Raw genomic sequence first — 14231 nt, 5'->3', positions numbered from 1 at the left:
CACTTCTCAGAAAGCCGGCCCCTCCTGCGGGAACTGGTTCGGCCTCCGTCACACCTTACATGATGCCTGGTTCCTGGGCTTCACGGGGGGCCACCGCTGTTACCCGATTAAAACCAGACACAATGCTCATTTATCACAGACCTCCTGAGCACAAGAACACGCTGCCATAGGCCGACTCTCCATGGGATCATATCCCATAATGCACCTTCCCTCCCATAACATCCTGCCTGCAATCGAGTTATGATTGTATCATGTCAGGTATTAGCACGCCACTGTTATTATCAGCATAGGATATATAGTGTCTGGCCAAGCCCAAGTTTTGTACCGCCTCTGTCTCCATTACACTTGCTTTCCCGGTCGAAGCAGAAGGCCGTCCACGTTGAGCCGGGATGCGTCTGAGGGTTCTGCAGTGTTTCCTCATCGCTGTGCAAAAGAAGGCTTTCTGCGGATCATCTTGAAGAGTGCGGTAAAGACACGCTCTGCAAGGGAAATGAATACAACCCCACTTGACAAGAGCAGGGAGCTCGAGAGTGGCGTTGGACGCCGGGGGTCCCTGAGGTCACACATCGAAATGACACCTCATTGGAGTTTGCTTTCGCTTAAAGGGTTAAAGCGCAGCTGCCCACCAACAACAATGGTCACTTGGACACTTGGACGGTGTCCCTGCATGAAAGGTGTTTATAGGCTACATTTAGAAATATGGGGTCACCGTATATCTGGTGTTCTGTTCCACAGTTTCCATTTACTTCCCGATGAATTCCTGGTGACTTTCTTGGTAGCCTCCAGTTACTTTTCTTAATGTACTGGCCGTTTGTGCAGGTCCCTCGGTAACTTACTGGCAAGGAATTGCCAGAAATTGCCAGAAATGAAACTTCAGGAAGGATCTATTTGTCCTCGTTATGATTTGAGTGCTTCTGGATCGGGCCTCGTCGGTTTGGATCATTTAAAGATGACGTCTCATCATTCCTCCGAATGTGTTCGCCGTGCTGAACCCTGCATTTGCAAAGCATACGAGTCTGGGAAAGGACGCAGAATCGATTCGACGGCACCGGGGCTCTCGACTTTCTCTCTCCTGCAAAAGGCGAAAGCGAGGCGGATCCCGAGGACTTGGCACTGCCTTCGCCGCTGCCTGTCTCATGCACATTATGGATTTATCATATCAATCCAAGCGAAATGGGAAACGGATGTGGCTGTTGGGGAGGGATGAAGACAATGAGTGGCAGCGGGCAGTTGGAACGGCCTGATTGCTTCCAGGCCGAGTCTGTCTTTAGGTAAGGGAGGCGCTGAGGGGCGGGAGGTTGGCCCGAGGTTGCGGTAAACAAACGGTGTACAGTGTCCAGTCGCAGCAAGACAGAATATATGTGTGTGAATGAGAGGAACTCGGGTGGAACGGTGAGGCTACAGGGAGTGGAGATCAAGAAGCTGGAGGATTTCAGGTACTTGGGGTCAACAGTCCAGAGCAACGGAGAGTGTGGAAAAGAGGTGAAGAGACGGTCCAAGCAGGTTGGAATGGGTGGAGAAAAGTGTCAGGGGTATCGAGAGATAGAAGACTATCGGACAGAATAAAAGGAAAGGTGTACAAGACAGTGGTGAGACCAGCGATGATGTTTGGACTAGAAACTGTTCCAATGACCAAAAGACAGCAGGCAGAACTAGAGGTTGCAGAGATGAAGATGTTGAGGTTCTCTTTGGGAGTGACCAGGATGGAGAGGATCAAGAATGAGTCCATCAGAGGAACAGCACATGTTAGATGTTTTGGAGAGAAGGTCAGAGAAGCCAGACTGAGATGGTTGGGTCATGGACAGAGGAGGGATAGAGAATATACTGGTGGACGGATGCTGGATTTGGAGCTGCCAGGCAAGAGGTCTGGAGGAAGACCAAAGAGAAGATTTATGGACGTAGTGAGAGAAGATATGAAGGTAGTTGGTGTGAGAGAGGAGGATCCAGAGAATAGGGTTAGATGGAGAAAGTTGACTCGCTGTGGCGACACCTGAAGGGAAAAATTAAAAGAAGAAGAAGAATCTGTCACAGGGGTGCAGGACATGTATGACCGAGACAAAGTGATGATTGAGATATTTTGGACATGAACAAAGGAGTGTTCATGTCCAAACCATGATGAAGATCTGGGTAGAGCGTTGCTGAAGGTGAAGCTGCCAGGCATGAGGTCTCGAGGAAAACCAAAGAGAAGATTTATGGACGTAGCGAGAGAAGATATGAAGGTAGTTGGTGTGAGAGAGGAGGATCCAGAGAATAGGGTTAGATGGAGAAAGTTGACTCGCTGTGGTGACACCTGAAGGGAAAAGCCGAAAAAAGAAGAAGAACAGTGAGCCGGAGTGACGGTTCCAAACATCCGAGAGCTCGTTTGTTTGGATCCGGGAGCGACCGCTGTTGCAGAAGTGGGACGGCGGACGTGGAATGGCCCATTTTTATTCAGGAATGTACTTTGGATCGTACCAAGCGGTGAGTCACAAAGCACAGGCCTCAGCTGGATGAGGAGAGGACGACCGGCCGTCCGTTGAGTAAAAACCTGGCCCGAAAGTATTCCCGCTTCTGAGAACGAAATCCCAAACAAACTCCGGCTCTCGCTTTTGATCGTCAGAACTCCGGCAGGAAGTCGTGGAAAACGGCGACGGTGAGAAAAGTGCGGTTGCTCCAGGACAGATGTTCCTCCTCTCGCTTTGAGAATACCGTGGAGAGACGGATGAAAAGCTGTGAATCGGCCAGAGCGCCGCCGTTACTGCTGACTCACCCGGGCCTGTTTGGTGAAACACTTGTGTACTTCAGTCAAAGTGATGGAAAGAACGCGGTACGTCAGCCAAAACAAATTGAGATTAGAACCATGTGCGTGCAGCGCATCCAGCCGAAGGGGAAGGAAGCCCGTTTGATAAACTACACCGGCGCGTCGCCGCTTCGAAACGCCGCCGCTTTCGAGAAGGTCAACTGAACTCGCGTCTAACTCGCTGCCAGAAGGTCCCTGGTTGGATTCCCAAGGGAGGCCTTCCTGTGTGGACTCTCCACAAGGTTCCTCCCGCAGTCCACATGCAGGAGCTTCACTGGAGACCACACATTGTCCATTTTTGAACCGTTCGCCCGATGACGGCTCGGACAGACTAAAAAGACTCTTCCCCCCCAGACGGCACGATAAACGATAAAACAAATGAATGAATACATGAGAAGATCTACGATATCATCTTCCAGTCCAGGGGGCGGCAACCCGCGGCTCTTCCATCTTTACACCGCGGCTCCGAGTGGCTTGGGAAAATAAGTTATAAATATTTAATTGAAGCGTATTTCATTTGTGTTAATTCCTTTTTTTAACTTTTAGTTCTAAGTGGGAAGATTATTGTGATCTTGAAATATTAAATAAAATTAGATTCATTATTTTTTGCCGCTCAAAATAACGTCACACTGGCGGAAGCCGGTAAAGTCCCGATTTGCAGATGCTGTGTGCAGAAGTTCAGGAACAGAAGTCCCATAAACCAGGTAAAATAAATATGTATGAAGATATTTGGCAAATATTTATTTTTTATTGTTTACTGACACAGTGATTTTTTCCCGATTTATTTTCAAAATTCAGGTCAAGGCTCCGCTACACGCTCTGAAAGCTCAAAATGAGTTCATTACATAAATAAAATTTAATTTTCTCTGTAATACTTTATGAATTTCAGAAGCAACACACTACACACTTGTTTATACAAAGTGTAAAGGTAATAAAAAGCAATATATACAGCGGCACCTTTATTTTAGATGTCAAAAAGTAATTGCGGCTCCCAGAGTTTTCTTTTCCGAGGAAACCGGGTCCAAATGTCTCTTTGGGTGTTAAAGGTTGCCGACCCCTGGACTAGTTAGACAGTAGCAGGAAAGGTCTTGAGCGTATTCCGTAATTTTTCGGACTATAAGTCCCGACTTCTCTCACGCGCTTCAAACACTGCAGCTAAACGACAAATTTATGGATTTTTTTGGGGCTAACAAGCTTCACGCCGCCGAAACATCTAGCCTCGTCACATTGGACCGATAAAATTATTCTGAGGCCGTTCGATTCCGTCACAGAAGAAGACGACTTTAATGGTTTTAGTGCGCAGGATAGAAAATGGATGAATTGTGTTATTTATTATTCATCTTTTTATCAGCCGTTTTACAGCCACTGCTCGGAAAAGAAAATTCCAGTGCAGATTTGTGGCTGGTATATGTTTAGTTAAAAGTTAAAAAACAGTTTCTGTGTACCGTAATTTCCGGACGATAAGCCGCGACTTTCTTCACGTAAGCAACGATGCGGCTAATATCTGGACTTTTTTGGGTGGGGGATGCTAACGAGCTTCACGCCGCTAAAACATTTATCCTCGTCACATCGGACCGATAAAATGACCGGGAAATTCTGACTCCGTTCAACTCCGACACCGAAGACGACGACTTTGACGTTTTTTTGTGCAGGAGGAAGCTAAAGATAGCGATCGGCTAGCCGGTGCGGCTTATATTGAGGTGCGCCCAATAGTCCAGAAATTACGGTAAACATCTCATGTTACAATGTGGACACCTGCGGCTTCTAGACAAGTGCAGCCTTAAAAACGTCCACATACGTTTATTTAGTTCTTTTTAGCCGAGGCGGCTTATATTCAGGTGCGCTCAATAGTTCGGAAATTCCATTTTGTTTGTTTTTTTTTCCTTTTTTCCAACGTTTTCCGGGGAACACTTGCGCCGAACTGCAGCACAACCTTAGTTGTTTACATCCCGCGTGGAAACATTGAGTCTAGCGCACTGCTATTAACGGCACCGACGGCTATTCTCGCCGGTGCATCTCGCCGCCTTCCAAGCAGCCTCCCCGGCGACTCGTCCGGGCCGACGGGCTCCCGTTCCGCCCGCTGCCACCTCCGCTAACCGCTAAACACAGTGGGCTCCCCCGTGAGTCATAGCTGTGTTTTATAGAGCCACAGTTGCCACTCTTAATGGCGGCAGGCGCACTGACGCACCGCTCCAGACCGCCGCGATGGCACGCCGCCTGGATATCATGGTGTGAAATCGCCCAGAGCGTCGGACGGCGGGAGACTGCGGGGCGACTTTCCCCCCGAGAAAAAAGGAAAAACGAGGGCGAATCTCGAGCCGAGCCGCTCGGGCCGCGACAGATTTGCTGCGTTTTAATTCCCGATACTTGGTTTCCTGTGCCTGAGGCCCAGAAAATATGATACGCCACGCTTAGTGACTGAGAACTAATTGTTGCGCCCTCCGCCCCCGGCCGCTACGCCTGGAAACCCGGAGACTTCGCGTTGCGTCGGTTGTCGTCTAATCAGCCCCACATGCCTGGTTCCAAACCCGGTGGGTGAAACATGGGGGAAGGAGGAACGGCGGCGCGTGGCTCGCCTCCAGACCGAAGCCCGGGGAGTTTTCCTTCGGAGTCAGCGGTTGGAAAACGCGGGTTGAACATTTGCCCCCCTCGCGGGCGCGTCGGACAAGAACGTCCACCACTCAATCAGTTGCGGTGGAGTTGAAGGTGAAGCCGGACGTCTCCGGGAGTTCCTCAAAACCCTTCCTGCGTTCTATCTGTCAAACAAATGAACCCGAAGTGGCGACGAGGGATTAGCCGCCACCACCCGACGTCCGCGAGGCCTCATCAAAGCAGCCGACCGTTTGCCGTCGCCCCTCGTATCACTTTCAAACGCGGGGCAATTTAATAAGAGACGGTCGCTAATGTCTCCCACCCAGACTCCAGCCAATCAGCAGAGGCCCCGGCCGTGAAACCGGACCTCTGCTTTTTATCACGGAGCCAGACGATGCCGCGCGACGGCGGCGCGACCGCTTGAACCGAGGCGGCCGTTAAAGGCGCAGAAGAAAAGGAAGAAAAACAAACAGCGTAATGAGTGTCTGCTTGGGCTCCAGATACCACCTCCAGAAGAGCGGGATGTCATTAGATGTAAAAAGGGGGTGGCGCGAGATCCGAGAAGCACCGGATCCGAAGTGGCGAGTACAAATCAAGTGGCTAATGAGACGCTCTGCCTCTCATCGGGTTGGACGGTATTGATTCTGACATGTTTAGTGCTTCTTCTGTTCCGTAACTCGGGTCTATTATCACTTTCATATGGGGGCGACTCGCTCGCTAGCTCGCTAGCTAGCGGGGGGCGGGTCGAACCGCCGCGCCGTCTTGAAGCGGGACTGATAAATCACCCTCCGACTTGAGGACGGCCGGTCGCACATGGAAGGAATAAGACGACACTTAAATTTCACCCCATAAAAAGAAAAAGAAAGTACAGATGGTCCGTCGCCGTTTCGGTTTCGGGTACACGTCGCGCTCGCCGGGCTACCGGCGGGTCGCATTTCCCCGTGTTTACGGATATCCATGGTTTTAAGTGCGTTTAATAACCACAGCGGGCGGAAAGAGGAGCGGTGAAGCGTCCGAGTCGTTCCCAAGGCGAGCTCTCAAAGGCCTTTCAGACATAATTTACAGCCTCCCTGTCTGGGAGCGCCATATCGGGGCAAAAATGTCATTATCAAACCAGAACATGCTAACACAGACAAAAACTCAAGGTGTTTCCTGAGAGCTGTCGCGATGAAAGCTTGTCGAAAGGGGATTTCAGATGATCTGACGGCCCCGGCGGCGGGGGAAAGTAGCAGGACTCCATTCCGAGGGATAGAAAAAATAAAAATATGGACACGGAAAATCCTCCGCAGATGGCCACGCTAGCACCGCTGAGTATTGGTGTAGCTGCAGTTCATTAGCGCCGCGTCGAGTCCAGCACGCCGCCCCTGATGACACGCTCTTCGGCAAGCGATGAGCAGTTGTTCAGGATTCGGAGGAGACTTTCGCTTCTGGACAATCCAGGGATGGAACCGGTGACCTCTTCCAGAGCATCGGCTTTCCCCGGCGGGGAGCTGCCAAGCACAGCTGAGCATACCCTCATTTAGCATACCCTCATTTAGCATACCCTCACTTAGCGTACCCTCACTTAGCGTACCCTCATTTAGCGTACCCTCACTAAGCGTACCCTCACTTAGCATACCCTCATTTAGCGTACCCTCATTTAGCGTACCCTCACTTAGCGTACCCTCACTTAGCGTACCCTCATTTAGCGTAACCTCACTTAGCATACCCTCATTTAGCGTACCCTCACTTAGCGTACCCTCACTTAGCGTACCCTCATTTAGCGTACCCTCATTTAGCGTAACCTCACTTAGCGTACCCTCATTTAGCGTACCCTCACTTAGCGTACCCTCACTTAGCGTACCCTCATTTAGCGTACCCTCATTTAGCGTACCCTCACTTAGCGTACCCTCACTTAGCGTACCCTCACTTAGCGTACCCTCACTTAGCGTACCCTCACTTAGCGCACCCAGGGATGGAACCGGTGACCTCTTCCAGAGCATCGGCTTTCCCCGGCGGGGAGCTGCCAAGCACCGCTGAGCATACCCTCACTTAGCGTACCCTCATTTAGCGTACCCTCATTTAGCATACCCTCATTTAGCGTAACCTCACTTAGCGTACCCTCATTTAGCGTACCCTCACTTAGCGTACCCTCACTTAGCGTACCCTCATTTAGCGTACCCTCATTTAGCGTACCCTCACTTAGCGTACCCTCACTTAGCGTACCCTCACTTAGCGTACCCTCATTTAGCGTACCCTCATTTAGCATACCCTCACTTAGCGTACCCTCACTTAGCGTACCCTCTCTTAGCGTACCCTCACTTAGCGTACCCTCACTTAGCGTACCCTCACTTAGCGTACCCTCATTTAGCATACCCTCACTTAGCGTACCCTCACTTAGCGTACCCTCACTTAGCGTACCCTCACTTAGCGTACCCTCATTTAGCATACCCTCACTTAGCGTACCCTCACTTAGCGTAACTCAGCGTAACTCGACAGCAGGGTGGCATTTGACGGAGGCTGAAGCTCTGGTTGGACTGCTGATGGGAGCCATGTGTAACGGCCGTGAGGGATGTTCTGAAAAGAACCGCATTATTTATGAATTCATGAGGGGAAACTTTGTTTTTGGCGATTTGCAACGCGCCCGTTGTACAAAACAAACGGAGAGTATCTGCGGGGCTTCAAAAGAGGGCCTTCTGAAGGTGTAAAATGAGATCCAGACACCGGCGCTCAGCGGGGCCTTTCCACCTGCGACCGTAAACCGGCCCGGATCCGTCCCGGAGCAGATGTGAGCCGTCGGCTGGGCTGCAGGTGTGCAACCTGTGGCCCGAGGATCGGCGTGCCGATGTCCAAGAAACTCGGATTCGGTGACCTTGAGGTCACTTTGCAAACAGAGTCAGTATTTGGTTGATTCTTGTCCAAATCTTCATGTCTTGGCAACTGGACTTGAATTTCTTCGCTTGAAGACATTTCAACCTGTTTCGACAAAAACGGCTTCTTTGACTCCTTTCTCGAACTGTCTTCTCTGGCCAGAATACGGACATTGCTGTCTCCAAAACAGAAAAACCATCTCTGAACAGAGCAGAAGGCCTCAGACGTAACCTTCACACAGGTACGATGCCAAACTGAAAGCAACACCAAGAAAGATTTGCACACAAGGACCAACCAGGAAAGACCCACCACCAGAACCAGGCCCTGGCAACGTCCACATGAGCCTCAGTCCATGTGATCCATCAGGTTTCACACCCAAGGAACGACACCCCGTTAGCATAACAAGGTCCTTACACCTAGCTTCTGTAGATCAACTCTTCCTTGACCCGCCCTAAACCTTCACAGTTTTATTCAGAAACTCCCCACAGGTCATTAGAACTGAGGAAGCCTCTCGAATGAGGGCTGAAATGTCTTCAACTGATGAAACTCAAGTTCAGTTGCCAAAACATGAAGATTTCGAGAAGAATTCACCATGACGTGGAGGACTGAGAACCTCCAGGTCCATGCCGATCTGCAAGCAGAATTATGGGACAGAGATTTCAATGCCCTGGAGTGAGGAAGGGCGAATGTCCAGGTTCTGATGGTAGAACTCCATTTTCAGAGGCAGAGGAGTCTTCTTCTTCTTCTTCTTCTTCTTCTCCGAGCTTTACCTTTTAACTGTCATCAAAACAAATCATCTCCGTCCATCCAACCCTCTCCTTTCACATTATCTAACTTCCTGTCCTCCTTCCCTCCATCCATAAGCCGACTCCTGGTCTCCTGCCTGGCAGCTCCAACCTCAGCAAGTTTCCACCCAGATCGCCACCATCCCCCTTGAACCATCTCAGTGCGACTTTATCTCCAGAACATCTAACATGAGCTGTCCTTGATGCTAGGACTTGTTCCCGATCCACTACGTTCCCCTTACTCCCAAAGAGTACCTCCACATTGACCTCTCTGCCTCCTGTCTTACCAGACACCTGACTTGTATGTCTACCTTAAGAGGACCGGTCAAACTCCAGAAATGACTGGAAGAAAAGTTCCTTCATCCTTTCGTGTTTGCTGCAAAAGCGTCCAACTACTTAGAAGACCCGGCAAGGCTTGCTTGCAGACAGAGCCGCCACACCGATACAGCCAAACATCCCAAAAGCCATCCAAGGAAGCTTTGGCTTGGGCCGAATGTTCTAGCTCAGCTCCGGATTGGACGAATTTGCGGAATACCAAGAGTTGCAGGGTGGCTGGAGCAGAAGTATTTCGCCTCGGGGGCCGCCTGCACGTGTCTCCCATCAGTATTCAAATTTATGTTTTCGGCCGGAGCATCCAAACGCACACGGCATGCCATCCCCGCGGTTAAAATTCATGGAATCAGAATGTCTGAGGGGTTAGATCACCCTGTGCGGTTCAGATAAAAAGGATCGCACCGGGTTGGAGGCGGAGCTCCGAGCCGGGGAGAAGAAGCATCCCTCTTCGGACAATATTTACTGTCGGAGTTTTCCATGGCGTTGCCTCTGAGATACCTTCTGAACATCAGAGGAAGCTTTATGTAGCTTCACTGAGGAAAAACAGGCCGAGGGTCTCACGTGAGCAGCCAAACAGCGCCAGTGTGTGTGTGTGTGTGTGTGTGTGTGTGTGTGTGTGTGTGTGTGTGTGTCAACCAGGCCAAACAACGCCAACCTCTCTGCGGCTAATATTTGTCCCAGGACAGTGATAGATGTAGTGTGAGTAACGTGTTATTAAGCGATGCCCGATACCAGCGCCGGATCATTTCCTCCTTTCTGGATTCTTCAGCAAATCATTATTTACGGAACATGACAAACTTGAACCCGAGGCCGGGGGCCCCCCCCTTCAGACGGCACTTCATTACGTTCGCCCCCTCAAATCTGTCTTATCTTGCTTATTTTTCTGTCCCTGGCTTCTGGTGGGAAGATGGCGAACTTGGAGATAGTCCAGCGATGTGTGGTCCCTTTATGGAAGCCGCCGCCTCCCAGAGAACGCGGGGTTTGAAGTTAGCCACCTGCTAGAGCTAGTCGCTCGGCTTTCTTTCGTCGGGCCGGCGGACCTCGAGGGGCAAAACAGGGAATGGAATGCATGCAGCTAAAGGTCTGCGGCGAAGGACTAATGGGGCGACCGCAGGGAGTAGCCGAGGTCAACACATGCGGAGAACTTTAATAAGCTCCGATGGGTCGGGACGTCGCTGGCCCAAGACGGCGGGCAGACCAGCTGGACGCGTCATTCGCTGACATCAACTCGTGGTTTGGTTCCAGCTAGCAAGCAAAGTGTACTTGAAGTCATGATCGGGGTAGCAAAGGCGGAGGGGTGAAGTTCACAACCGGAGAACCCTGAGGAACTCCAAGAAGACACGGGGAGAACATGGAGGTGACTGAGCAATGGTTGTGGCTCCAGCCTTTAGTCTACATCAGGGGTGTCGAACTCACCGAAGGCCACGTCAGCACAATAGTTGCCCACATGAAGGGTAACAGTATAAATGGAAGTAAATGTAATGTAAAAGAAATGTAACTGCTCCTTCATTTATGACTCATTCAAATCCAAAATGTAACATATGCATTTGCATGGGTGTAAAAAAAAAAAAATGTTTTGCTACCCGCTCTGCTCCAAAGCTAGCTTTCACTGCTGCAGGGTTTTTGGATGCGTCTTTTCGTGAACGCATTCTGTAGTTTGGCTTTTAATTTTTGGACAATTTGTTGTTTTTCTGGAAGGCTAACTTTAGCATACTTAGCTCCGTGTTTGGTGTCACAATGCCGATGTGGATTGTACTCTTTGACAAACGACGCCGCCTCATAACACAAAAGACATACCGCTTTTTCTCCTGGAAGCACAAATATGTACTGGCCTTGCCATCTTTCCTGGCCATTCAAGGATCATTTTCTCAATTTCACTTGTTGAAAATGGCATTGCCGTGGATTCACAGCGATCTAACGGCAGGACGCCGTCACTTCGCGGGTAACATGATCGGCATGAGCTGTTGGAAATGTAGTTTATGTCAATGCACGCGTTTGACATTCATTTCAAGGCGATCGGACCTTTTAGGACGTTCTCGCGGGGAAGGTAAAACGATGTGGCGGGACACATTTGGCCCGCGGGCCTCGAGTTTGACCCATTTGGTCCGCGAGGTTTCGGATCAGACAGTGGACAGTTGTGACCCTCCTGAGGGGAGGTGCATCTTCGGTAAATGCAAATCTTGGGCCTCCGAGCGGCTTCTGAAGCTACAGCTTTGTGACACATGTTTATCCCTTGAACCCGGCCAAGGCAGATCAGTGTCGGTATCGGTTCCTCCGCGCAATAAACCTTCTCACCATCTGCCGCGACTCACTGCCTCACATAATATTCATGTTTCTAGAGTCCCTGGAGAAGGAGGCAACATCCATAGATGTTCCTCCCCACCGCTTCCACCCTTTCAGGCTCAAAGATGTTTCAGTAATGGATGTTTGTACGCCAGATGTCGGCCGGGACGTCCTACCTGCGCGATGTTCTTGTTGAGCAGGTAGACGCCGTATTCGAAATGAAAGCGCTCTCCTCGCGGGTACAGAGGGAACCTGGAAGGCAGAAGAAGACGAAGTTAAACGGGAACAGGTGATTCATCGGTCTGGAACCCAAGGAGAACCCCCACGCGATCACGCAAGCTAAGCAGAGCCTAGCTTACACCTCCGTACCGCCGTGTGTCCAAAGTGCAGGGACTCCCCATGAGAAAATGTCAATAAGGTACGGTGGGATTAAAACCGGGATTTGATGCGTGTTAATGTTACTTTGGGGGATTTAAAGATGTGTTGCCTTATGGCTCTGCATCCCGCCATGAATCCGTCCCGCCGTTGAGAACGCCGCTTAGCCGCGTAGCCGGCGGCGTTTACAGTAAGTAACACTCGCAGCGGGTAGAAGAAGCAGAGTCTGGGTCCGTGAACCTTCTCCTCGACCTCCTCCGACTGAAATATCAAACAGGAGTGGCGGTGTCCAAACAACCCGCCTGTCCGTCGCCGCCGAAAACGAAGCGGCAGGACCTCTCCTCTGAGCGCGGTGGGAAAATCCAACCAGTCGGATGTCCAAGTTAGGACTTCACAAGCAGCACCTCCGAGGGGAAGGCGGCCGGCCGACATCCAGAGTGGGAAAATTCTCCCTGTTGTGGAGACTTAAGGCCGGACTTCCCTCGCCGTCATTACGTGCTTTATCAGCCCATCTCCCGCTGAGGAGGATACGGTTTATTGAGAAGCCCTCGGACCAGAGCTCTGCCTGACAAAACACGCACCCGTCCGTCTGCATCGGCATACTTCTGATGACCTTCGCTATCTCCTCGCTCATCTACCGCCCGTCTAAACTCTGTCTTTAAATGCCTGACTTGGCTTTTTTTTTCGGGGTAAACTCTACCTGATCCCCAGTCTCGACCCCCTTCCCTTCACCCCGACGCCGCTTCTTTGAGGCGACAGGAGGAAACGCTTCTCCGGTCTTCGGTTTCAGAGTCGGGTCTGGGAGAAGACCTTTGCTATTAGCCTTCTGCGTGTGTGTTCCTCTGCTAACGTAGACGGAGGCATTTAAAGTCGTTGCGAACGATGACAAACTTCTACATCGTTCATTTCAAGAGCTCCTTCCTTCTCAGGAATAAGACAGTTTCTTGGTGCATCCGGACACCAACGAACCAGGGAACCACTTAGCTAATTAGCAGCTAATTTGGTGGAACTCTTAAGGGACACCCGTTGGTGGCCAAAAGCAGCGTGAAACGGAGCGACCAAGAGGTCCGAGCTCCTCTGGCCTCCTTCGCCTCTGAGGGGTTTCCAGGTCTCCCAGAGAAACATCTACATTTTGGACCGGAATGAGTCCAGTTAGCTAACGACTAGCATGCGCGAACCGGTGCAGGGAGAAGATAAGAACGTTTCAACCACGTGAGAGTCCTCTCCTTCGCCGTCTCTACTTCCTGGAAGGGAAGCTGGACGCTTCTCGGTACCGTTCCGTCCGAAGCTCTCGGCGTTATCGCGGCCAAGACGTGCAGCAGGCGTTCGGAAAAAAAAAAAAACCCCGCCGATTGTTAGCGCGGCGTCCGTCAGATGCCAGATGAGGGGAACCGTTAAAAATGATTCCCAAACTGAATTGGACACGCGGACATCAGTAAGGCGGTGGAACAAATACGCAGCGGATCCTCTGTGAGCGTCCAGCCGGTATGCGTTCAGACGCTTGCAATGTACAGTATGTCCAGGCGTGTGTTAAACGCTCTGCATGCGTGTACGTGCGTGCGCTTCAGAGTCCATCTGGCATTCCTTCCTCCTCCCTGTGTGTGTGTGTGTGTGTGTGTGTGTGTGTGTGTGTGTGTGTGTGCGCGCGCCCCCCCAGGGACCAGGTCATGGTCTTTTGTTAATCCCGTGTGAGAGCAAATATGAGGCTCTTCATCCTCTCGTATTCCGGCCCGAGGCGGCTTCGGAACGTAGCGGGACGCGCATGCTAACGCTAGTTCAAGGCCGCGGGTGATCCGTTAGCTATTCGGACGTAGCGCTTGACGGAGCCGGAGGGGCCTCGAGTATCCGGGCGGTTTTTCCCGACCCCCCGACGTGAAGCCGGACGCCGTATCTCGGCGCCGGGAGAGGAAGAACAACACGACAGGCCTTCCCAATATCACATCTCCACCGACAGATAGGATTTGTTTGCTGATGAACGCGCGAGAAAAAGCAAAACAGAGCCACTTCCAACACACACACACAGGTTTAAGACACATGAACGCAAACATGCGCCGTCACATGGCCGCGTGATTAATGACCGCTGTCCGCCGCGTCTGAAATCACACCGGGGAGACTCCGGTTCACCAAACACCAGGAATTCCTCCCGGGGACGTCCAGCAAAGTCAAATATATTATTACACACCAGCGGGGAGGACGGAGGGAGGAAGTCTGAGGACGGACGGAGGAGGGAGGGT

The 14231-nt window shown here is 51.2% G+C and overlaps 1 protein-coding gene across 2 annotated transcripts in view; it reads right to left on the bottom strand.

Moving 5' to 3' along the window:
- uvrag (UV radiation resistance associated gene) overlaps positions 1–14231 on the bottom strand; it is an 85074-nt gene that overhangs the window by 30530 nt on the left and 40313 nt on the right. For both annotated transcript variants that reach the window (XM_086160143.1, XM_086160144.1), the window contains exon 13: positions 11799–11874. In XM_086160143.1, coding sequence (XP_086016269.1) covers positions 11799–11874 — 76 coding nt within the window. The remainder of the gene's footprint in view (positions 1–11798; positions 11875–14231) is intronic.

The sequence above is a fragment of the Fistularia commersonii genome, chromosome 15 (genome assembly GCF_037954325.1).
Source record: "Fistularia commersonii isolate RoL2024-O1a breed Wild chromosome 15, RoL_Fcom_v1.0, whole genome shotgun sequence".
Classification (NCBI taxonomy): Eukaryota; Metazoa; Chordata; class Actinopteri; order Syngnathiformes; family Fistulariidae; genus Fistularia; species Fistularia commersonii.
The sequence above is the reverse complement of the archived record's forward strand: the minus strand, read 5'-3'. Positions and strand labels throughout refer to the sequence as shown.